This window comes from Grus americana, chromosome 18 (assembly GCF_028858705.1).
Source record: "Grus americana isolate bGruAme1 chromosome 18, bGruAme1.mat, whole genome shotgun sequence".
Classification (NCBI taxonomy): Eukaryota; Metazoa; Chordata; class Aves; order Gruiformes; family Gruidae; genus Grus; species Grus americana.
Window position 1 is genome coordinate 7,829,981 of NC_072869.1, and position 21,822 is coordinate 7,851,802.

Genomic DNA, 21,822 nt, shown 5'->3' on the forward strand with positions numbered 1-21,822 from the left:
CATTAGCTGAACTATTGCTTCAAACTTGAAGCAAAATTAAATGCTTGTGTTCAAGCACATTTTATTTTGTGAAAATGGGCATTTGGAATGAAAGTTACGATAAAAAACAACAAAAGTAAATTTCAAGCTTTAAACTTTTTCCAGTCTTCCACAAGCAGCAAAATCTTTGCATAGATCTTGTAATTGATTTGTTAATTTACTTCTACACGAGGTATTTTATATTATCTTCTTTTATCATGAATCAGTAGTAAGGAGAAGGTAAAAGCAGACAAACTTTATTTGTCCACACAAAACCCAGGATAAAGTAGGGGGTTTGTATGTCATATCATCCTACTGGCTAGATTCACTCCACCTATATTCAGCAGCACATTACATTTCGCCCTTGACCTGAAGAGGTGGAAACATGGTGCCTTGGTATCACGTTAGTGTCTCCTGTCCATCGGTTTTGGGAGTTCATAGAGAAGATGCAGTCTGTCTAGCAAAGCACTGTCCTTTTCTAAACTGCAATTTCAAACCATTTTCAAGGTCAGAAGAAATCAAGCGCTCCAATAATCTGTACACTGGGAATTAGAGTATTAGCACAAAAATCCTGGGAAATATATTGTTACAGGCCAGGGAAATAAGACAAGCAAGTTACCTTAATCCCTCTCAGAGAAGCAAATGACTCCTGGCCTGGCCTCAAAGCAATGACATCTCCTTCTACTAACAGGCTGACAGGCAGGTTGACAAGATGACCATCCCTGTAGGCCCAATGAAGGGACCAGGATGGGGCGTAAGGCATGTGAAGGTCAGGGTACATCGAGTCTGGCCATTTCACCTCTTTGCCAAGTGTATCTGAAAGCATAAAGTGTGAAAAAATTAAGTGATAACAATTCTGGAGGGGCCAATCACACAGCGATTTACATCCTGTAGTGGCTATAGGTCCTCCAACGCTAAGCTCAGTTCATTCCCACGATCTTTTATCGTCTCTCTCTTTCTCCTTGATGGCTTTTCCCCTCTGTCTCCACTCAGTATTAACAACTAAACATAGTCATTTTATAACCTTAAATACATACTTGTACAATGGAAAAGCTAAAGGCTGTCCTTAAAACTGCTGCACTGAAATGAACTGCCTCCTCAGGTTCAAAAGCCCACACTGAGACGATGCTCACAAGCAGCAATTTATTTCCTTCTGTTCTATGTTGTGGTACAACCCCACGTATTCTTCTCTCATCATCTGCTACAAGGCAGATATTTTTGTAAGATACTGAGGATTCGAATTACTCCAAAGCACAGACATAACAGACGCCTACCTGATAACACACAGAATGGAAGCACATGGCCACATGACAGCTCAAAATAACTATTCTACAGGACAGGCATGAGTAGGACACAATTCTCACAGCCTGTTTCTGTGTAACATAAGGGAAGGCTAGTAAGCTCAATTAGTAACGTATGTGATCAGGTTTGGAGAAAAATCCAAATGGGAGGAAAACACAAATGCAAATGAGAGACAGATGAATGAGACCTCACCATTTATCTTATCAATGATTGTCTGAAGTCTCCTCTCCACCTCTCTGCACTTCAGCCTCTCTTGACGTCCGATCATGAAGAGATCCAAGAGGAGAAGGAGGAAGAGTGCCAGTGCATTAACTATCTCAGCACCTTGGCTTTGCACAGCAAAACAGAAGAAAGCAGAAAGCAGATGAGATTTGAGTAAATGAGCAGAATACTCTGCCAACCACCCACAGAGATAAATGCACACCTGCTCGGTTGTTTATTCCTACATCCCACAGACTTATGGCTAAAAAAGAGAAGCAGGGGAGCTATGATCACACTATTTCTTTAGAATAATCCCACCAGACAAGTCTGAAAAGACTCATCTCAATTGTAATACCCTTACAAATACGGTCAAGGCATGCTATGGCACATGTGACAGCACCATAACTTCTCCTATGAGCCACTAACTTCTCCACTTTCAAAATCCTTCCTAAATATGATAATGCCTTAGGATTTTTCAAGATCTAGGAACACTGTAGGAAAAAAAATCTCAATCTCTTCATAGGACACTCTATGGGTCTATTAGAAGTAGATTGAAGTTGGCTGAAGTTTTGCAAAAGGGACCGATAGGGACAGAATCACCAGTATGAGTATGCTAATGTCTAGATGTTTAGGCAAAATGAGGGACAACGCCGTTATGTCAACCACAGACAGTGTCAAGACGATATAAACCTTACTTCAGCTAACCAGTATAGGATGTTTTGCTTACCTCCCCTGTGGCTGGCTCCCATAGCAGCACAGCAGCAACAGCACTGCCAGAAGCATCAGAGATGCACCAGGCCAGTGAAAACAGGAGCAACGGTTACCATGGTACAGAAAACTGCTCCTCCACACCTCCTACAAAAGGAGAGAAGCAGACAGTCAGCATTCATGAAATACAGAGCCAGACATTTGAAAAAGCAGAGTGAGAAACGCTGAAAGCAGCAGTTGCACTCCAGGGTGAACACAACTTTGTAAAACCCCTGAAAATTATACAGAGCATCCCAGATCAGTTATGCAAATGCTACAGCACTAATGGCTGCTCAGCTGGCGACTCCGGGTGAACACTCTTTGCTGTACTCTTGCTTGGAAGAAGGAAAAGGCTTCTGTGTCAGGCTGCCCTATTGTCACTAACCAAGCAAGGAACACTTTTAAGTACTGTGCATAAACGCTAGCACTTTGTACGCAACACACATGCCAGACAAACATGGTGGACAAGGGGAGACCGTTGAGCTTTGCAGCTCTTTCTCTCCACCTGATACGGACTCCCTAGGCACACTGCCATTAGTGGCTCTTGAAGCCCTTAGATCCTTCACAGGTGAAGCTAAGCTCCTGTAGAGCTCCACCATCCAGGAGAGAAGTGCTGAGAGAAACATACCCTTAGGTAATTCCTTGCTTTGGTCCCAAGGACTTTGGCAGTTCTACACCAGGACACTCTGCAGCAGCAGTCTGGGAGGGAATGCAGCCAACTTTTGGTTTATCTTCAGCTTTAGTTTTAGAAGGGGGGACTGAGTGCGCAACCTTGTGCTGTCTGGTGCCTCACCTTCCATGAAGTCCCTTTTTTCTGTTCCTTCTGATGCCCATCCAGCAGTGCTGACAACTGGTCTCTCAGAATCGTGAGGGCTTTCTTTGTGGTAAGGCCCAAACTTGAGGTCATCTCATCCTGAAGTGCCAGAAGAACAGTTTAGTGCTTTCCTATTTTCTCTTTGGGCTTCTTCCTGGTGGCTGACTGCGCACCCTACCGTGAACGCCCTGCGCTCATCAGCACCAGTCTGATTCTCCATTTTCCTGAAATCTTCCCTTCTGTGAACTTTAGACTGCTGGCTGGAATTAGAGCATCTAGATAACATCAGGTAAACAAACCAGTTCTTAACTGTGCTTTATCAAAGCACAATACCAAGTCATTTCTGTGAAACAAGATTCTAATCAGTAGGGGCTGGGGACAATACAAAGGGAGGCTGCTCAGCTCCAAGGTTGTTACGCAGGCTGAACTGGTATCAGCTTGTAGAGACAACAGAACACAGTTATGGTAGAATTTCAATGCTACAGGATGGATTTTTCCAACAGTAATAACAACTAAGTAGTAGAATATCTGCAATTCTAACAATATCCAATATCTGCTCCTCATTAATTTTTGGTTATGAATCCTGCCTCTGTGGCGACTTTGACACAGAACCTCCCAGATTTAAGTGCTAGTCAATGCACCAGTTCAGGCAGAGACAGGACTCCAGCACCAACTCCTCCTTTTACAAAAGAAAGCACTGGAAATTTAAGTGCTGGATTGTGTGAACATACAGGGCTATGGAAGCACAGAGTCCAGACCACTGCTCCCTCACTCTTCAGCAAAGAGGCAGCAGCCTGAAAAGACACAACCCAAGAGCATGCCATCTGACGCTGATAACAAGAAAGGCTTGCATTTCTGGAGCAAGAACACAAGCACTTACCTTCCTTTCAAATCACAGAGACTGCTGAGAGGTACTGTGGGTACCAGATCACTGAAAGGGAATCAACAAGGAAAAGCAGGCAGGTGTCCATGAGAGGGCTACAGCAGCTATCAGGGAACTGGTCAATAAAAGTTCTCATTTGCATTTCATGTTTTAATACAAACACCCTGAGGGCGTACAGCGCATAGGATATCCTGCATGTTAGAAATGCTCAGGTGTATCATACTGTTTACAGAGTACAGAACCACTGAACACAAAGCAGGCAGGAAGCTTCCCCCTCCGGTCCCCATCAGCGCGACACACAACCCAGCAAATACAGCTCAGGCAGGAGCTGCAGCTCTTCCTGCTATTGCAGTCACAAGCTCTTCCCAGCCCTGCCAAATCCACCGTGGTCTCAAACTGCAGCAGCTCTGCTCTTCAGGACCTGCATGCTCGCACCCTGCTCTGCAAACGCAGCTCAGCTATGATCTGCACTTTTCTTCCTGTTCCTTAACTGAGTGATTTCATGATGAACACGTACAGGAAATTTCAGACTTCAGACTCATTTGTATCGATGGTCCAATCCACAATTGTAAGCGTCAAGGAGTAGAAGGTAAACACTCTTTAAACTACCATTTACCACACACACACACTCCCCACCTATCAGGAACAATTTGAAACAGCAAATGCTGGCCAGGCAGAGTCTAGCAATGCTGCTTTAGCTGCACTTTTACAGAACTAAAAATAATCCTGCTGTAGTTTTCATTCTCTGTGTCAGTTTTAGGAATAGAGGAAGCAGTTCTGTGTTGTTCTTGGAAGCAGCCCAGGTAACATCAGCACAGGACTAAACATAGGAGTCTCTCAAAGACTCCCAGAGGAGAAGATGGCAGGCAGCATAGCTGGCAACAGACACGCTGCTGCACCACAGGAGTGCTGCAAACAGGAGTGCCTGTGAGCAACACGGAGCGACTGACAGTAAGATTTCTCTCTCTCTGCTGGCTGTTTGGGGCATAGAAAAGCACCCACAAAAGCAGTCATCCTCTCCAACAAAGGGAAAGCAGACAGATAAAATAAAAGACACAGAAAGAGAGGCAGCAATAATAAGAGGGTCTTCAACTGAAAAGCAACGTCTGCTTAGACACCACTGAGCCAGTTCCAATGGATTCATAAAGAGCTATGGAAGAAATGAGGAAAGCTGCACTTAATGCCAACATCTAGTGCAGTCACACACTGCCTGGAAAGAGAAACTGCCACATCACAGCGGGCAGCCAGCAGAAAAAGGCAGCAAATCCAGAGGTAATCAAAAAGGTTCCTGAAATACTTCCACACACCTGCTCCAGTCCTTACACAGGAGTTACTGTTTTGCTGTAGTATCCATCAAAGTAAGGGCAGCCACAAAGGAAGGTGGCTGTAGCAGGTGAGAAAGAACAAGTGCAGAGTGTGGCAGGGCTGTGGAGGAAGAACAGCAGGAAGGGCAGGGATTGCTAAGCACCCATCCTGACACTTCAAACATGGAGTATTCAGCAAAGCAGACAGAGCCGGCCTGGTAAATAAACACTGTAATAATGTGAGTGAGAGGCTGCATGCAGTGACTCAGATAACCTAGTGCCGATGAGGGCAAGGGAAAGTGCTTGGAACCAAGGAATGAAAGGGACAGGCAAGAAGAGCCACCCTGAGCTCCTGGCAAGGGGCAGCTGCAGGTTTTCGCAACAAGAGCTACCCTGCTAAGTCATCAACTGCTAATGAGGCATTTTTCAAATGCCCTAAAGTAAACCTTTCTATATGGCAAACCTAGGTGCTCTTAAGCTGTCCCAGAGGGATCTTTCCAGCCTTTCATCAGCTGTAAGTGCTCTTCCTGCCACAAAACAGGAGGTGAGCACCCCAGGGTGAAGAAGCCATTCACCGGAGGTGTCAGTTCATTAATAAAAACATCAACATTCACATCTTTGTTTTGGAGAGTTGCATTCAAAGAGTAATCCACTAATTTTCAGGTCAAAACAAAACCAGCGAGACACTTTCCCACCCAGTGCCTTAGCACAGGTCTTCCTCTGAAGAACAAAAAAAAAAAAAAAAAAAGACAAGACAGTAAATTCCAGGTTACAGTGAAAGCAAACCCCTGATGAGTATCAGGAGGCATTTTAAAAGGCTATACTTTCCTTTCGCCCATGCCTAAAGGGAAAAAATCCTGAGGAGAAAATGAGCAGTTGTTTTCTCCTTTGCCCCGAGAGGCTGGAGAGCATATGAGCCTCTAAGTGCCCTTACGGCTCCTCTGGAGCTGACCCTTGCTCCGGCTATCACAGCCTTAGTCCAAGAGGCGTGACTCAAGCCAGGTAAACACAGGATGATTGCAACCTTCTGCCTTGCAGACGATAATGTGTCTCTCATCTGCAGGATGGCTGTTAAGGAAAAAGCGCACAGTGCAGGAGATTTTTTTTTTTTGTACATGTGATTTCATTTTCTAGAGGGAATGAATGTGCTGAGGTGCGGACTGGATGGGAAGATGAAAATGAGTGAATGGGCTCCTCATTTCTCCACTTTCAGTAAATATCCTAAATGTTAAATTACTGCTTAGCTTGCCTGCAAATGACAGGGAAAGGGAACTTGAGCTAGACCTAACAAATGCCCAGGTTTAGGAGCTGGTTTGGCTCTTCAGGAAGAAGACAAGCAGCAGCTCAGAGTGAGGAGACGGGGAGCCACAGAATCAGTAGACTTCTCTTTGCCTTCTCCTCTCAGTTGGCCCTCAATAGTTTGACGGGGGGAATTAGTTGGCAAATACTCCATGATCTGAGAGCTTGTTTAAATCTGTAGCCTTGCCTGGCTCACAGCAAAAAAGTTTCCATCCTCATGGGTTGCAGGAGTGTTTTCAGATTGATAGGTAGGAAAAGAGTGGTTATCTTCTGATTTTTCCTCACACAATGTGAAGCTATTCCTGAGCATCACCACCTACTCATGTCTGCTTCCCGCAGCCCACCTTCATCCTCACACAAAATCACTACTGGTTCCTGATCTGTCCTCCTAAAATTCCCCATCCTGTTCTTTTACACATAGAACCATTCCAAGAATATCTTAAAAGTTTATCAGCTACTCTCACACTCTCTGCTATCCGATGAAAGATAGAGGTCTTGTTTCTTCCTTCAAAAGGAACAAACAAGCAGAGGTCAGAATGTATACAGGTAAGAAATGGACACAAAATATTAGTATAATTAAGTCCTATTTTCATACACCCATTACACATCCACAGTAGCATATTTATTTGTTGTACCAATACGTGTTGATATAATATGTGGCGGTGTATCATGTGCCAAACATTTCTTTAAATAATACTGGAGCACAAATATATTCTTTGCTTTACAGAATTCACCCTGCCAACTGCTTCTGTAGACACCTAAGTTGATTCAACTGCGCAAAGTGGGTTGAATCATCCTCCGTCCTCTGTTGATTCAGTCTCTTGCAGAATAAGGGCTTCTCACCAAGACTGCTGTACACTTCAATGTAATTGCCTTTACAAAGATTGTTTAAGCAAATAAGGGAACAGAAAACAGAAGATTTGCTAGAAGCTTCAATTTTGATAGACTGCAGTTCCACCCCTACAAGGCAGCTGTCAGATTGTTTCCCTCTTCCCAGGCTGCACACACTGGGCCCCTTTTTTAACACTTCTACTCAATTGCTTTTCAGATTCAAACAGTTGGAGGCGGGAAACTGGGCAGCAGAATATTCTTCCTTTTTCTGAGAGCTATTTTGCATTCCTTTGCAGAAACAAGAAGGCAGTTTTTAATTTAACAATGACATTTTGCACGCTATTTATCTACTTCGGGGATTACACCTCCTGAAATGTAAGCATTATTCACAGTTTCAAAAACACATGAGAAGGAGTAACTCCACCAAATATATTTGCATTTAGTACTGTAAGTCATATCCTTGCTTAGGATAAGGCACAATATGACCCATAGTGGGGTTCTTTGGGTCTCATCAGAGAGGGTGGCAGACATCATACACATGACAGCATGCAATTTCTTGGGGCAATGTTTCTTTCAGCAGGCTAGTGCTAGAGAGGGATTTATTCTGGTTCTAAAGCAAATTATATGTCAGTATGCTACAGCTCTGTCCAACTGCAGCTATTGAGTTAATGTTCAAAGTGCCTGAAATGGCACAGCCATGCTACAGAACGATACAGAGGTAGCCAGAAAGCCAACGCACAGGCCACTCTTGGCAAAAGTTTCCCTTTATTACCTACATATTTGGTCCCGATTATGCTTTTTGTCTTTCTTAGTGCTCACCTAGTTACTTTTGAAAAGACGTCTGATCCCCGACTCCTAGCAAGAGTGCTTCTCTAGTGACCCAGGCTGCATGAAGCCTCCACTCTGGCACATTCGTACTCCACAGGATTATCTTTTGATTAAGACTCTGGACTAACAATCAGGACAGCCGGATTCTGTTCTTCCTTCTGCCACAGATTTTAGCCTTGCAGTATGAAAATCAGATGCTCCTCTGTGCCTTAGTTTCTCATCTTTATAATGGGACTACCAACTCCCTACCAACTGTATGAAGATTATAATATTCACCAACCCACCTGAACACTACTGGAAAGCACAGAAAAAAGAAATACGTGTTGATACTTGCACGATTCAGGCAGCTCCATCAAGTAGATCATGGCTCTGTGGGGGCCGCTGCCTTTAAAACTGGATATGCTGGGAAAGGTACCAGAAGGCACAACGAACAGCTATTGAACTTGGTTTAAATACCACCTGACATGAGCTTGGCAGCCACAACTTATCTGTTGGTGGTCTCAAATCAAATGAAACAAGCAAAGTCTTCAGCACAGCAGTGCCCAAATTAACGGACAGAGCAATAGTCAACAACTGTCTCCTTCCTCCATCTGCAGCAACAGCACGAAAGACAGCCCAGACCTCCCCCTGCCCTGGACAAAAGAGCCCCCACAGTTCGGTAACTGGGTGCCTGCGGGGGCTCCAGTGTGGACCTGGCTTTGAGGCTCCCTGCAGCTCATCACTAACAGGGCCTGCAGACTTACACTGCAAAGAGACACAGCTGCAGGAGCACAGATCTCTGAGAGATCTGGCCAAAGAAACACTAATCAACCACCTGAATCACCACTGCATTTTGGTGTGAACAGAGTCCATTTTAATCCAGACAATGACATTCACATTTTATGCCCTCCATAAAACACAGAATAAGATGCCAATAGGCACAATCAACCTTTCCACTTGGGTAATGCAAAGCCCAGTGTTTTGCTTCTCCCTCAGCTAGTAGCAGCTCAACAGCAGAGAAAGAGGCGACCGGTCCCCAGGTAACAGCCCAGTTTTGAATAGTACATTCCCCAGTCTGTCTCTTCAGTCCTGCAGCAGCAAATTCCCAACCATAGTTACCTGCCCCACCAGGCTGCTGGGAGGGTGAGGCAGTGTTTACGCAGTGCTTTGAAGCTTACCTGTACTATGCAATTATCAAGCTTTAATTACTGTAATTTATCATGTTACAGTATTCCTCCAAGTTCAGAGAGCAGTTAGGGGTCCATATCTATTCTGGCTTTAACACACAGCATACTGCTTTATGCCAATGCAGAGCTTACTCCAGAGGATGCTAATCCCCTCCCAGAGGCCAGCAATGCTCAGAAATCCACAGAACTTCAGCACATCTTTCATTCCCCCCATTAGTTTCCTTCCCATCCCCACTTCTCTATCTGAAGACTTTGGGGACTAAAACTACGATACAGCCTAGCAGGTGCACTGCAAGACATTTCAAAAGGATAAGGAGGTTCAACAGCTGCAGATCAAAGCCCATAGAAAAAACAGACAAATTTAAGTCAGGCAGAGGGGGGCCTCAGGCAGAGGGGGAGCAAAGCAGGAGTCAGCAGCTAAAATCATGTTTGGCCCCTCCTGTTGGTTCTAAGGTTAAACCTGCAGTTTAAATCAGAGCTTCCTTCCCCATCACCTCCAACGCCAAGCCATTCTCTAGCTAAAATCATCAATCGCTGTTTCATGTCCTGCCATAACCTCTCTCCCAAAACCTCAAAGCTCTTCATGCACCATCACATCAGGCAGGATGCAGGTTGGGGAGAGAGAGAGAAAAAGCCATTTTGAATTTAAATGTTAAGGGAGAGAAACTTACTTTGCGGCATTTGCCTTGGTGGGGGATCCAGAGATCGGCCTGCTTGAAGAGCATCTGGGCTAAATTCCTGAGCCACTTCCCCAGAAACTTGCGCTGCTGCTGCCCTCCAAAAATGAGAGAGCACAGAGGGAGAGAGAGCAAGACTGTGCAGAGCCCAGCGCTGCAGAGAATGAGACAGAAGCAGCAGAGTGAAGCACCAGTCTGCTGATTAATTCAGCCTGTTTCCAGTCACGCTGCATATCCAGCAAGGAGGCGGTGGATGGGGGTGGGGGATGAGAGATAGAAAGGGGGAAGAAAAAAAAAAGGCATAGAGAAGAAAGTTTGCCCAGGATAGCACCAGATGTCTGTAAGAATGGTCCATTCATCAGATGGACCCGACACAGCCAGAATCCCTGGGTTCCCTGCCTGTATAGATGCATATGCATGCACAGTAAGGGTTGATGCTGACAGACAGGGGTCTGTGGAAAAGCAGATGGCAAATTAGAAAGGACAAAGTGCTATAAAATATACTACAGGGGAAGAAACACCTGAGCAGGGAAGGAAAAAGACGAGACTGAGACAGGGAGACTCAGGAATACTAAGTCCCTTACATAAATCTAGAAGAGTCTTCCGGATGACTCCACAGCTTTATAATTCAAGCTCAATTTAAAAATATAAGCATTTGCTATTTAAAGAAGTTGAGATGGTTACAAGTCCCGTCTGAAGGGCTCTGTCCCTCTTGTCCTGTTGTTACAGAAAGCAGCAAAAGCCCCTCTCAGCATCCAGTATTCTGCATCCTGAGCCACACAATCTAAATGGAAAGGTGCACGTAAATTCTTCATAGCCATGAGCCATGCCTGGGGCTCCCCATTTACTGACACCTGGGCAGTGGCACAGAGAAGGCAAAGGATTAGTGCAGGCAGGGAAGGGCTGGGTAGAACAACAGGTAATGGGACAAAAAGGCCTTTGGAGGTGAAGAAGGAATGAACCTTCTCTCTCATTCTCATCTTTTACCAGAGTGCTTCCTTCTTATTGTTGGAGGGAAGCACTTTTGTAAGTGGGTTTTTATATAGCTCCTACTTCAGTGCTGTCCTAATTCTGTCTTGGGCTTTCCAGTTCTGCAAAGCAATCACTAAACCAATTACTTTCATTCCACAGAGAAAGGGGTAAAGAACTGGCCCAGCCAAGAACCATGTCAATGGCTTGCCAAGGATTACAGCTGGCCGGTACAGAATGGAACAGACAGGCACTGGAAAGGCTTCCATAGTCTCAGTATATCAGGTAGCTTTGAAAACCACGTACAGGCGTCTGGACTCGCCTACCCTATCTGGCTGAGCTCTTTGCTTCCTTTCCTTCCCTGAGACTCAGATGCCCACACAGGCACAGCCCATATTCTGTGTCTGAAGCCAGAAGTGCAGAGATTAAGAGGTCTTGATATTTACAATAAACGCAGCACAGGGTCTAGTTATCACCTCTGTGTTGGCACTGAGTTACACATCGGTATGTAATCTCACAAAGCTCTTAAAGCCAAAGTTGAAGGGAAGCAGACACTGCATTTAATGTAACTTCAGGAGAATGCAGGGGGAGAAAGAGGCGAGAGACATCCTTCATCCTTCTGTAGGGCATTTTGTTTCCTAGACAACAATTTTAAACTGCAGAGAGGAACAAAATGTCCTAATGGCACAATTTTTCCTTCCTTCCTCTTTTCCTGCTAAGAAACTACTCACCTACTCACTTCAACACAAAGAAAAAAGTAAGGAGAAAAAAGAAAGTATCATCAACAACAACATGGGGTAAGAATGGACAAACCCTCACACAACATACATGTAACACCGCCCTCTGATCTGTTTCCCATGGCTCTGCACCTTCTGGAGACTTGAATGAATGTAACTGAAACAACTTGCTGGTGACAGTGCAATACCAAGAATAATCCCTGTGCTTCTCGCAGTTAAGAGGTCCCAACACAACCTTCTTCCATCTCAAAACCTCCAGCTTTGGTCGTGAACACAAATGGAAATGGATCAAATCGCCTCTTCTTGTTTACCCCACTGTTAAGAGACCTTGCTCTAAAGTGTTTTGTGTAGGTCAGTAATTTGTACTATGTAGCTTTCTTCTGATGTCAGCTGGTATCATAAATGGCATCTGGACATGCATTTGTGCATTAAATAACAGAATGTGCTATCTTTGAAAGAGCAAAAACTGTAAACTTGAGAACTGAAGATAAAACTGTGGGTTAAAATAAAAGGCTGAGTATAAAGGCAGAGGGAAGGGACTGAGACCCATACAAAAACTGCAGCATAGATGAGAGACGCCTGTGGAAAAAGGATCAGTTTGTGAAAAAGCCCTTGGAAGAAGAGCTGAGGTTTTAGAGAACAGCAGGGAATAAAATACAAAGATAGTGTTACTGGCAAGATGAGAAGAGGCAAAGGACTTGGGCTACATTTCAGTCCAAAGGCTGGACTGCAGCTCTTGTTAGGCACCCTGGAACAAGACTGCTCAGGACCAACAGTGCTATAGCTGGAGCAATGTGGAGTACGGCACAGGCTCCCTGAACACATTTCCGGACCCTGGCCAGGAGGCACGGTGCTATATCCAGGCTGCAGCAATTACACTGGGATAATACAGCTCAGTTGTTATTGGTAACTGGTATGGATGATGTCAATAATTTTTAATAGTTGCGTTGCTGCAAATACAGCCTACATCTAAAGTAACTCAAACTCACAAGCCTCACGCTGTCCTGTGGCAATCAATGCTGCTGTCTGTCTCGGTATATGCTGAGTGGGTCTTGGAGCAGAGATTCTGGTACCTTTTACAAGTATTAAATTAACTTCAGAAATACACAGAAAATTAAAAAGTAAGGAGAAGAGAGGAAAGAACAAGATATCAGCACATTTAATTTAAGATGATTTTGGCACTGCTCCTAAAATACTCTCTGCCTTTCTCTGCAGTGTCTGGCTTCTGGCAAAAATTGGATGGCGGCCTACATTACACCTGACAAACTCTGATCCTGAGCCATTTCTGACAACAGAACTGTATTAGCTGACTGGAGCCAGAGGACAAGTCTCTCATCCGCTGAGTGACAGATGTCTGTGCTGCAGCAGTGCTCTGAGCATGTCTTCTATTCCAGGAGTGCTAACTCTTCATCACACATAGATGTTAGAGCAAAGAGATTGCTTTCAACTAGATTTGGGACTGATGTTTTCACTTGGGTACATTTTATTTTTAGCATTTTAAAATAAACCTAGCACATCAAATTTACTATTGAGGTTACACAGCAGGTTAATTTGTTCCCTTATCAGCATATATGTGTCCAAGTTCCTCACTTTGGAAAGGAAGATGGATTCCACCTTAAAGGGGATGAAACAAGGATCTGCAATATTGAAAAAAAAAAAATTAAACAAACTCCTTAACACCAAATAATATACTGCTAGCAAGAATAAAACCATGGTCTTTCCTCAGAATCCAAAGTAAGTTGTAAAATTTGGCTGTATGTATCAATGTTAGGGTTTTTTTAATTCCTGTTGAAAAGAGTGTGATGATCTCTTGCCTTCACTTTTAATCCCCATTCAGAGAGGGAGAAAAAACTTCAGTAAGTCAGGAGAGGAGACTAGGAGTTCAGAACACCATGATTTCCACCGTAATCTCCTTGTGCAGGACACCTTCCTAATAGGCCTTTTAAAGGTCTATTACAATACTGTCCACACTGCTGCCTGTCCAGCAATTTGATATGCTCTTCCTGCATTATACAATGAGGAATGTCATATGAGAAAGACAGAGATGAGCCAAAGATAGTGTCTTACAGTGAAAGTGTCCCTGCTGTGCTCTGCTGTGGCTGCAGCAATGCCGGTGCTGGCACTCTCAGATCCTACACAGAACACTCTCCTGTACAGAATGGTAAGTGCGTCATCTCTTAAAATGATCAATACCAGATTAGCCCATGATGTCATTAACAAGAGAATAAATAGATAATTATTCTCATTGGAATGTTACCTCCATAGTAATACAGCAATGTGATATAAAACAACATAGTTCAAACACGCCCTCTGAGCACACCAGCGGCGAGAGGTTCAGGCATGAGTAAACCCAAGCCTTCCCGGTTTTGCACACTACAGAACCGAAAACCTAGCAAATAAGAAGTCTAGTAGGCAAGCGCAAGAGCTGATGTGAAAAACTGAGTACCTTTTAAGTCACTTGCACTGCTGTAGTAATCTTTTAGAGCAGATCTGAGTCTAGGTGATTATCTAATGGGTACTTTGCACAAATGAACAAAACCACTTCTTAATGCTGGAAGCACTGTAAACAAAACAGCAAGGAAGGGATGCACACAGAATGACAGAGACGGCAAACAAAGCTTACAGTCTGGTGGAGAGAGGGACACCGAAAAGGAAAGCCAACCATGTTCTCTTACCAGAGTCAGCTGAGAGCTTGGCATGTATAACGTTTTTCATTGTTCTCAAACTACCTGTCCTATTGCCGATTGGGATCCAGAATTAGTACCAGTTCACTTTTTTGAGTGAGAAGTACATTTAATACTCAGGTGGCTGCTGAAACACGGCTAAAACATAAGTGACCAGCAGACTACTCACTGAAGTGATCAAAATCATTTTACTTTTGGGAAGTAGTAACATGTGCCAAGTTTACAGTCTCCTGTCAGCCACAGCAGATACGTCGTTTTAGCTTCTATACCAGCTATTCACGAAGTTCTCTCTCTCTTCTTTTTCCTTTGAAGCTCAAAGCATGGCAAGATATCAAGAGACAGATTGCCCCTCCATACAATATCTAGACTTATCTGGCACTTTCTAAGCCAGATCTAGAAATACTATCCTGCAGCACTCCCTAGAAAGCCATGTAATTACCCAAGAAATACATACACTTATCATCAGTAAAACTGGACTCAAGATGATTTCATCACCTTAGTTTATTTAAAAAATCTTCTCAGTGAATTCAGCCTCCAAACAGAGCCAAGCTAAGTGTCCAGGGGACTGAAGCCCTTCCTTAAAGCTCAAGAAAGACCCAGCATACATGACAGCATATACTTCACCTACGTTGTTCCACCATGGTGCCTCAGTCCCAGCCTGCAAAGGACTTACCTAGTGATACAAGCACGTACATCCCCAGGAATGTGACGGTGACAGAACTCTCAACTTTAATAATAACCATGGATTATACCATCACATAACACCAAATGGTGAATCTTGACCCAAAATAATGAAGGACTCAACATGTAAGTTGGGCATGACCCCTATCACAAAACTTACCTGACACTTCTCCTTGAGGTCCATGGCTATGCAGTTCTGTGAGCATGTCCAGCAAAAGAAGATTTGCTCTCTCCTCAGGGGAGAATGTGTCCTAGGTAGAGATGAGCTGGGCTACACTTACCACATCACCATCTGTGGAAACAGAAGGGGAAGCAGTCAGTCTCCCCATATCACTCCCTTTAGGGCAAGAAAGTGATGAAATTCACAAAATTCAAATGACAGGATTGGTCTTTAAAAAAAGGAGAACTGGGGAGCTGAAAGTGCTTCTAATAGTACAGCAACTCTCCCCTTACTGAGGATCAGAACTGATCCCATTAGCTTAACTCCCCCCAAAAACTGGCAGCAGGAGTTCCCTGCAGCTCAGAGTAAGAGTATTATTGCAGCCCTGACAGACTTTTGGGCAAGCCTCCAAAAAAAGCTGACAAGGCGCTGGATTCCACCAGGTGTTGGAGTATGCTGTCACCCACAACTATTTGTCTTTCTATTCTTATCTGCCAGGAGCTTTGTCCAGCTAATCTCTAATGCAGCCTGCAGTAATGATTCTTCCATTTGTTGAACAACACATCCAATCTTTGACAAGGCTATGCTGCTGGGCTGAGGATGTATCTGACCACCATTAAGTAGGCCACAAGTCATAAAAGCAATTCCAGATTACCAGGGAACTAGGCCTTTTTTTTTTTTTTTAAATTTTTTAGCAAAACTGGGACTCTAACAGAATTAAGGTAGGAAGCAGCTCTGGAACTCACATCCTTCTTCTAACCCATCTCCTCCTTGTTCTCCCACAGCACAAATGTGTTCTCCTTCCACATATGCAAAATGTCTTTTCTGGTCAAAACAAAGGATCTGTGAACGTTGTTTCAGAGAATTCTCTTGTATACAAACACAACGAGATATTATAAGATTATGCTATGATTGGTCTTGGGAAAGCCTTTTTGTTGGTTAGTAACTCTTGGTTCTATTTTTTAATATCACACACAGGCTCAGGGCTTGGACATATACTTCTCATAAACCCAAACAAACAAGGAAGCAGCTAGATCTGCAAATCAACCCAAACCACCCACACATTTCCTAGATACAACAGGACTGGCTTTTGCCAGCAGGGATTTACTACCCAGGTCTATACCATACTGCCTTCTTCAAAGAAGAAAGATTTTGGAGATCACATCCTTGTGGCAGTCACCTACAGCACTACTCTCCATGATGCTACATCATTTCAAGGAAAACAAAAGGCATCCAGAGCTTACTCAGAAAGCCACTGCTGCCCCACACTGAAGAGTTAGACATCAATACTTCCCCTCATGCAGGCAAGTCCTGCACCTGCATTCCAAGAAGCAGCAAGCATTCAGTATTCAGACTGCTGGTTATCAAAGAACTTCTTGCAGTACAGCAACCAGCACCTGCAAGTGCCATTTTTTGGCTGCCGGCTGGCTGGCATGAGCCACAGGTCCGGACTCTGCCCTACTTTTCTGTTCTATGACCCTTGTCAATGTGCACACACCAAAGGGATTAAGCTATTTTCAGTCACTTCGTATCCCTGCCAGGCCAATTAGCAATTGCAAAGAGAGGATCAGACAAAGTTACTGGAGTGAAGCTGACAAAGAAGCCTGGGAGTGGGAAGGAGAAAAATGTACTTTTGTATGCTTGCACACAGCAGCTTAGAGCCTCAGAATCTTGTCTTTAACTTGAGAATGACTTCAATATAAAGGAAGGCAAGAGAAGATTTTAAGGAGAAAATGGTCACTAACAATAAAAGGGCTAAGAAACAAATCCATGATTCTTCTTTTTACTCCCCTCCGACAGATTTATTAGTAGATCTACTGAAGGATTTATGCACCGTGCTTTCACTCATTCAAACAAAACTAAGTGCCTGAATTTCTCTCTGGATCTGGACTTCAAAAGCATAATTATCTATGACACAACTGGGTAACTGGGAAGCCAAAGTCACAAAAGCAGAACAAGAAAAAAACATCCTGGACTGTTGGTGCTAATCCCATGGAGCCTGTATCATTAGCAGCAGTGGGTGGCTCTGGCTGGAGGGCAGGGGGCCGTGCAGGGAGGCAGCTGGGCAGGAGCAGGATTTGGTGCATTGCCGTGAGTGACACTCTGTTTTAGGCAGCAAACTGAAATGTGATCCTGAACGCAAAACACACCATTCCTTAAAGTTCAAGGCACATCATCTGTGTGCTTAGGAATACCACCCTGAAGTCCTGCAGTGCTAGGAAGGATACACAACAAGCGTATTAAAAAGATGATAGATTGGTTGGAAAGAGTGAATATTCCCTACCTTGAGAAATTCAAAAGCTGTTATAATTAACAATATGACAAGAGCTTGTAAAAGTAATCAGTGGTGCACACAGCACTGCTTCATGGTCATACATGCTCAGGGCTTCTCCAAAATTTGAACAAACTGACCTGAAACCCAGAAGCAGTTCAGTTTCTCTCACATCCCCAATTTAAGGTGCCAACAACGGTTAGATTGTAGACATTTCACACAGAGAAAGCAAGAAGGCAAGTCTTTCCTCTGTCAATCTGGATATACAAAACAAGCAGAATGTTTCATTTTTCAAAGTTTAAAAAGAGTTTTCATTTAGAACCAAGAATTCCAAACACAGCTAATCCTACATAGGTTGGGATATCCTAGTGTTAGGATAACTGAAGCCAAAAGCAAAGGCTACAATGATAAACCATCCTCCCTCAGTTTCTGCACCAGGATTGGCACTGAAGCTATATAAAATGTGATTTGCGTGTATGATTTATCAAAATAAATTATATCGAATGTGTAATTTATCAAAATAAAAAGTCTGCAAGAATATTGCAAGAATTACATCATACCTGCTAAAATCCTCATATGCGTTACAGAGGTCTTGCAAACACTCAGAAAACGGCTTCACACAATGAAACTGAAGCAGTTCATGAATTCTGTAGGCAACATGCAGAGTTGTGCATCCACCCACTCCATCATCCACAAAGTCCTTGTCTGCTCCCCTCCCAGACTCTTCTATTTCAGGGACTCCTGTAATTCCCACCACCAGACATGTCTCTCCATCACCCTTACCTAACAGCAAGGACTTGCCACACTCTGCACCCATCCTAGGAGTTTTGTGCACTACTATTTCTACACACCAGAGTATCTGCCTTCCTCTCTCCTCCCTGTTCTTCTCTCTCTTCTGTCTGCCCAGGCAATTAGTCACTCATGCCGTCAACATGTTAAACTCTGCCAGACAGCAGGACAGAAATGAAGTGACACTGCATGGCTGGAATGTGTTAGTGGGCATCAAGTATTCAGCCACAGACAATCTGGAGATGCCTGAAGCTGTGGTTGCTCTAATCAGACACCAGAAACTCCAAGTACAGCCCGTTTACCCCTTTCACTTTCCCAGCACACTCCATCCTCCTCAGTATTCTCATTCTAGAGCAGTCCGTGAAACTTGGAAAGGGCTGGATGTGGTGTTCAAGGGTCATCATGCTTCGTCCAGCCTGAGAAATACTTCCAAATTGTTAGGTAGAGTGAAACCCAACATAGGGCCCACCAAATAACTCAATCCAAAGCCTATATCACTAACAGCAAGCTAACTTTCTGGAAATTCTGTATGCCGAACTCAGCCAATAGTTAGCCCATAGCTATATGGACAGATCTGCAATGCACGTTAGAATATTTTATATTTATAAGAATGAATGAGTTCAGTGCTCGGGTTGCCATGTGTATCTGATACCCAGACCTTTTCAAATCTGAAAAATACATTCACATCACTCCAAACTCATTTCTGTTTGGAAGTGCCCTGAGTAATGTGTCAGTCTTGTAGCTTGGTCTGAGTATAAACAAGTGTTTGAAACATCCTGAATAGCAGAAGCAGAGCTTTACAAAGGTCCATTCAAACTTTTGTTTACCTAATCATCTTTTGAATAACACTGTCTTATGCAGTCAATGTATTTATATAGGTAATAAACACTGCGTTTTCAGATCCTCCTTTGAAATCCAAGGATTTCAAAGCATGACAACTTAACCAAACCTCACAATATTAGTATGAGATATCAGTGTTGAAATTTAATAAGAAACTATACAGCATGATACATTATGTACAGAACTTATAAAACAATTAGCAAACAGAAAGAGCAGAAAACCTTACAACCTATAGACATTTGGAAAGAAAAATGTGTTTCTGAAGCTGCAAGTCTTTAGGGAGAAAAATAAATCAACCTAATGATACTGTTTTCCCTAAAGTGTTCAATCGCTGATGCTTTCATGTTATTTACTGAAAATTCCCAACATAGATTACTCTATGAAGAATGATGGGGAGTCTGAACATTTCTTGCTGCCAAAAGTGAATTCCTCAAGAACAGAAGCCTGATCTGTCTCCGAGAATAGAAACACGGGGGAACACACAATAACCAAAAAAGCAGCTGCCTTGGAGAAAATGGCTTAGATTAGAGCTGATTGTTTTGATATCAGCAGAACCATACGGTCTTCCTACTCATGAGTAGCTGATGTCTGCCTGATAATTTGCAACATGGGCACATTTGCTGATATATGGGCTTCCAAAGGTGCATCAAGTGATACTGTCAATTGCTTTGAGACCCATTGAGAGCACAGAATTAATTACAGTAAGAGAGCTGGCAGCCACACTTCTTGGCTTCAGTATCTGCTTGTGATAAAAACTGTCAAAATTTGGGCCAGCTAAACATTCTCTGTCTCAATAATCCTAGATTAAGATAGGGATATGCATATCTGCTTCAGAGAGAAACTGTGAAGTAAATTTATTAGTATCTGTAAAGTAAGTGAGATCTTCTGAACTAATGTTGTATATGTGCTGAGTACAATCAACTCAGTAGTGGTCAAATATCTCATTTGTGCATGGCTGTGAAGAATAAGGAGTGTCAAATGACAGGAATTAGAGATATCTACCTATTCTATCTTGAATCAGGAACAGGATTAAACTTGAAATGAACTTAAAATTTGTCTTCCAACTGACAAGTGTGCCTTTTGGGGGTGAAATCAGTTTTTGTTTAAACCCTACTTGCTGAGTTTTCTAATAAAAAATATCTCTGAGTCCTTCCTTCTTTCTTCAGCACAGGACTTGCACATTAGACTTGTTTCAAAGGACAGTGGTGCCTTAAAATGAAAGCTGAGCAACAAGGAAGAAGGGGAGTAGGAAATAACTTTGGCACACTTGTAAGAGTCAGACCATCGGCTTACTTGCAAGATGAAGATTGGTAAAACAAGGTGCTACACAATCGGAAGAACATATTTGTTTTTATTTTATTCTGGTGAGTTGAGAAGTAATTGACAGATATGATCAAAAGAACAATCAAACTAGTTTAGTCTACCTTACTGTTTCCACAGGGGTCAATACTGTTTCAAATTAAGGTATAGCAAATCTGAAAGATCTTTGCTATTTTCGTTTTTCCTCACTTCATTAAAAAAAAAGTGTTTGGGAATTAAAGGATTGCTTTATCTTTTTTGCTTGAGGTACTCTAAGCCTGCCACAGAAAGACACAGCATGCATTCAGTCTGGATCAAAGTGAAAAATGCAACAAAAGGCAGAATTCTGAAAGTTGTATGGGCCTCTCCAGCTTCTGCAGAGTGGTGAAACATCATCTGCTTTGTGACACGATGCCTTGAATCACAATTAAAACATTTTATAGCAAATGTATGGAAGAATTCACTGCAAAAGTGACAGCTGTCATTCATCATCATGATATTGGTTATTATGGTAACCAACATTGTATAACTGCCTTCATTTAAAAAATAAAAAAAAAATCCTGAAATGATAGAAAACCACAAAAAGGCAGCAGCCCCAAATAAAATAAAAAAGCCTATACTGTATTTAAAGGATCTTCTAGCAAATCAATTTTCGCTGACATATACTGACTCACAGGTGAAAGTGCAGCTTTTTCTCTTAATTCCAGTTTATAAATAAGGGTGTTACATGCATAGTTTATAGTAAATCTAGGCAAAACCACTTTTACACCAGTGTTTGCCATTTAGAGATATTTAACAAATGTTATGCTCATGCGAAGGTGTTTTCTGGGAGCTCCCCAAAGCAGGCCCGACACCTGAAGGCCATTAACAAGATCAAGCTTATACATTCATTCAAAGCAAAGCACAGCCCTTATGTAGAAAAGACACCAATCGGTTTAGTAGATCGTGTATTTTGCTGTTCTCACAAGCAGCTCCATGAAAGTTTTATGATGAACATTTGTATGATGAACTCTCTCTAGAAATAGGGCAGTGAGCTGAGTCACTCCACTGTGAAAGGAAAACAGAGGAGCTCTCTGCAACTCCTTCAGAACTTCTCTCCACTATTCACTCAAGAGTATTCCGGATGGAGATCCAAAGTATCCTATTTAGTGTACAAATGGTCCTATACATTATCATGGATATTAACCCAACCAACCCAAGGCAAATCAGGCTCCCTGCAGGCCTGGGGGGCAGGACTCTTCTTTTTGGCCAACCCTACAGAAGGACTTGTCTTTTGGCCAATCCCCTATGGCCCCTGGCCCTGCTCCAGCCCAGTCCCACC

General features: G+C 43.1%; 1 protein-coding gene across 13 annotated transcripts in view; it reads right to left on the bottom strand.

The window, feature by feature from the left end:
* The window catches only part of TMEM94 (transmembrane protein 94), a 52,448-nt gene that overhangs the window by 28,719 nt on the left and 1,907 nt on the right, over nt 1–21,822 (bottom strand). For 6 of the 13 annotated variants that reach the window (XR_008579704.1, XM_054846146.1, XM_054846149.1 and 3 more), the window contains 6 exons: nt 17,714–17,830; nt 15,302–15,433; nt 3,062–3,181; nt 2,249–2,376; nt 1,513–1,649; nt 638–834 (listed from right to left, as the gene is read on the bottom strand). Coding sequence is in view for 12 of the 13 variants with exons in the window: in XM_054846146.1 (XP_054702121.1) it covers nt 638–834; nt 1,513–1,649; nt 2,249–2,376; nt 3,062–3,181; nt 15,302–15,325 (606 nt within the window). In the remaining variant the exon portion in view is untranslated. Of the gene's footprint in view, nt 1–637; nt 835–1,512; nt 1,650–2,248; nt 2,377–2,896; nt 3,032–3,061; nt 3,182–3,962; nt 5,937–10,064; nt 10,134–15,301; nt 15,434–17,713; nt 17,831–21,822 lie in introns of those variants that run through there. The other 7 variants (XM_054846143.1, XM_054846144.1, XM_054846156.1 and 4 more) reach the window with 6 other exon arrangements.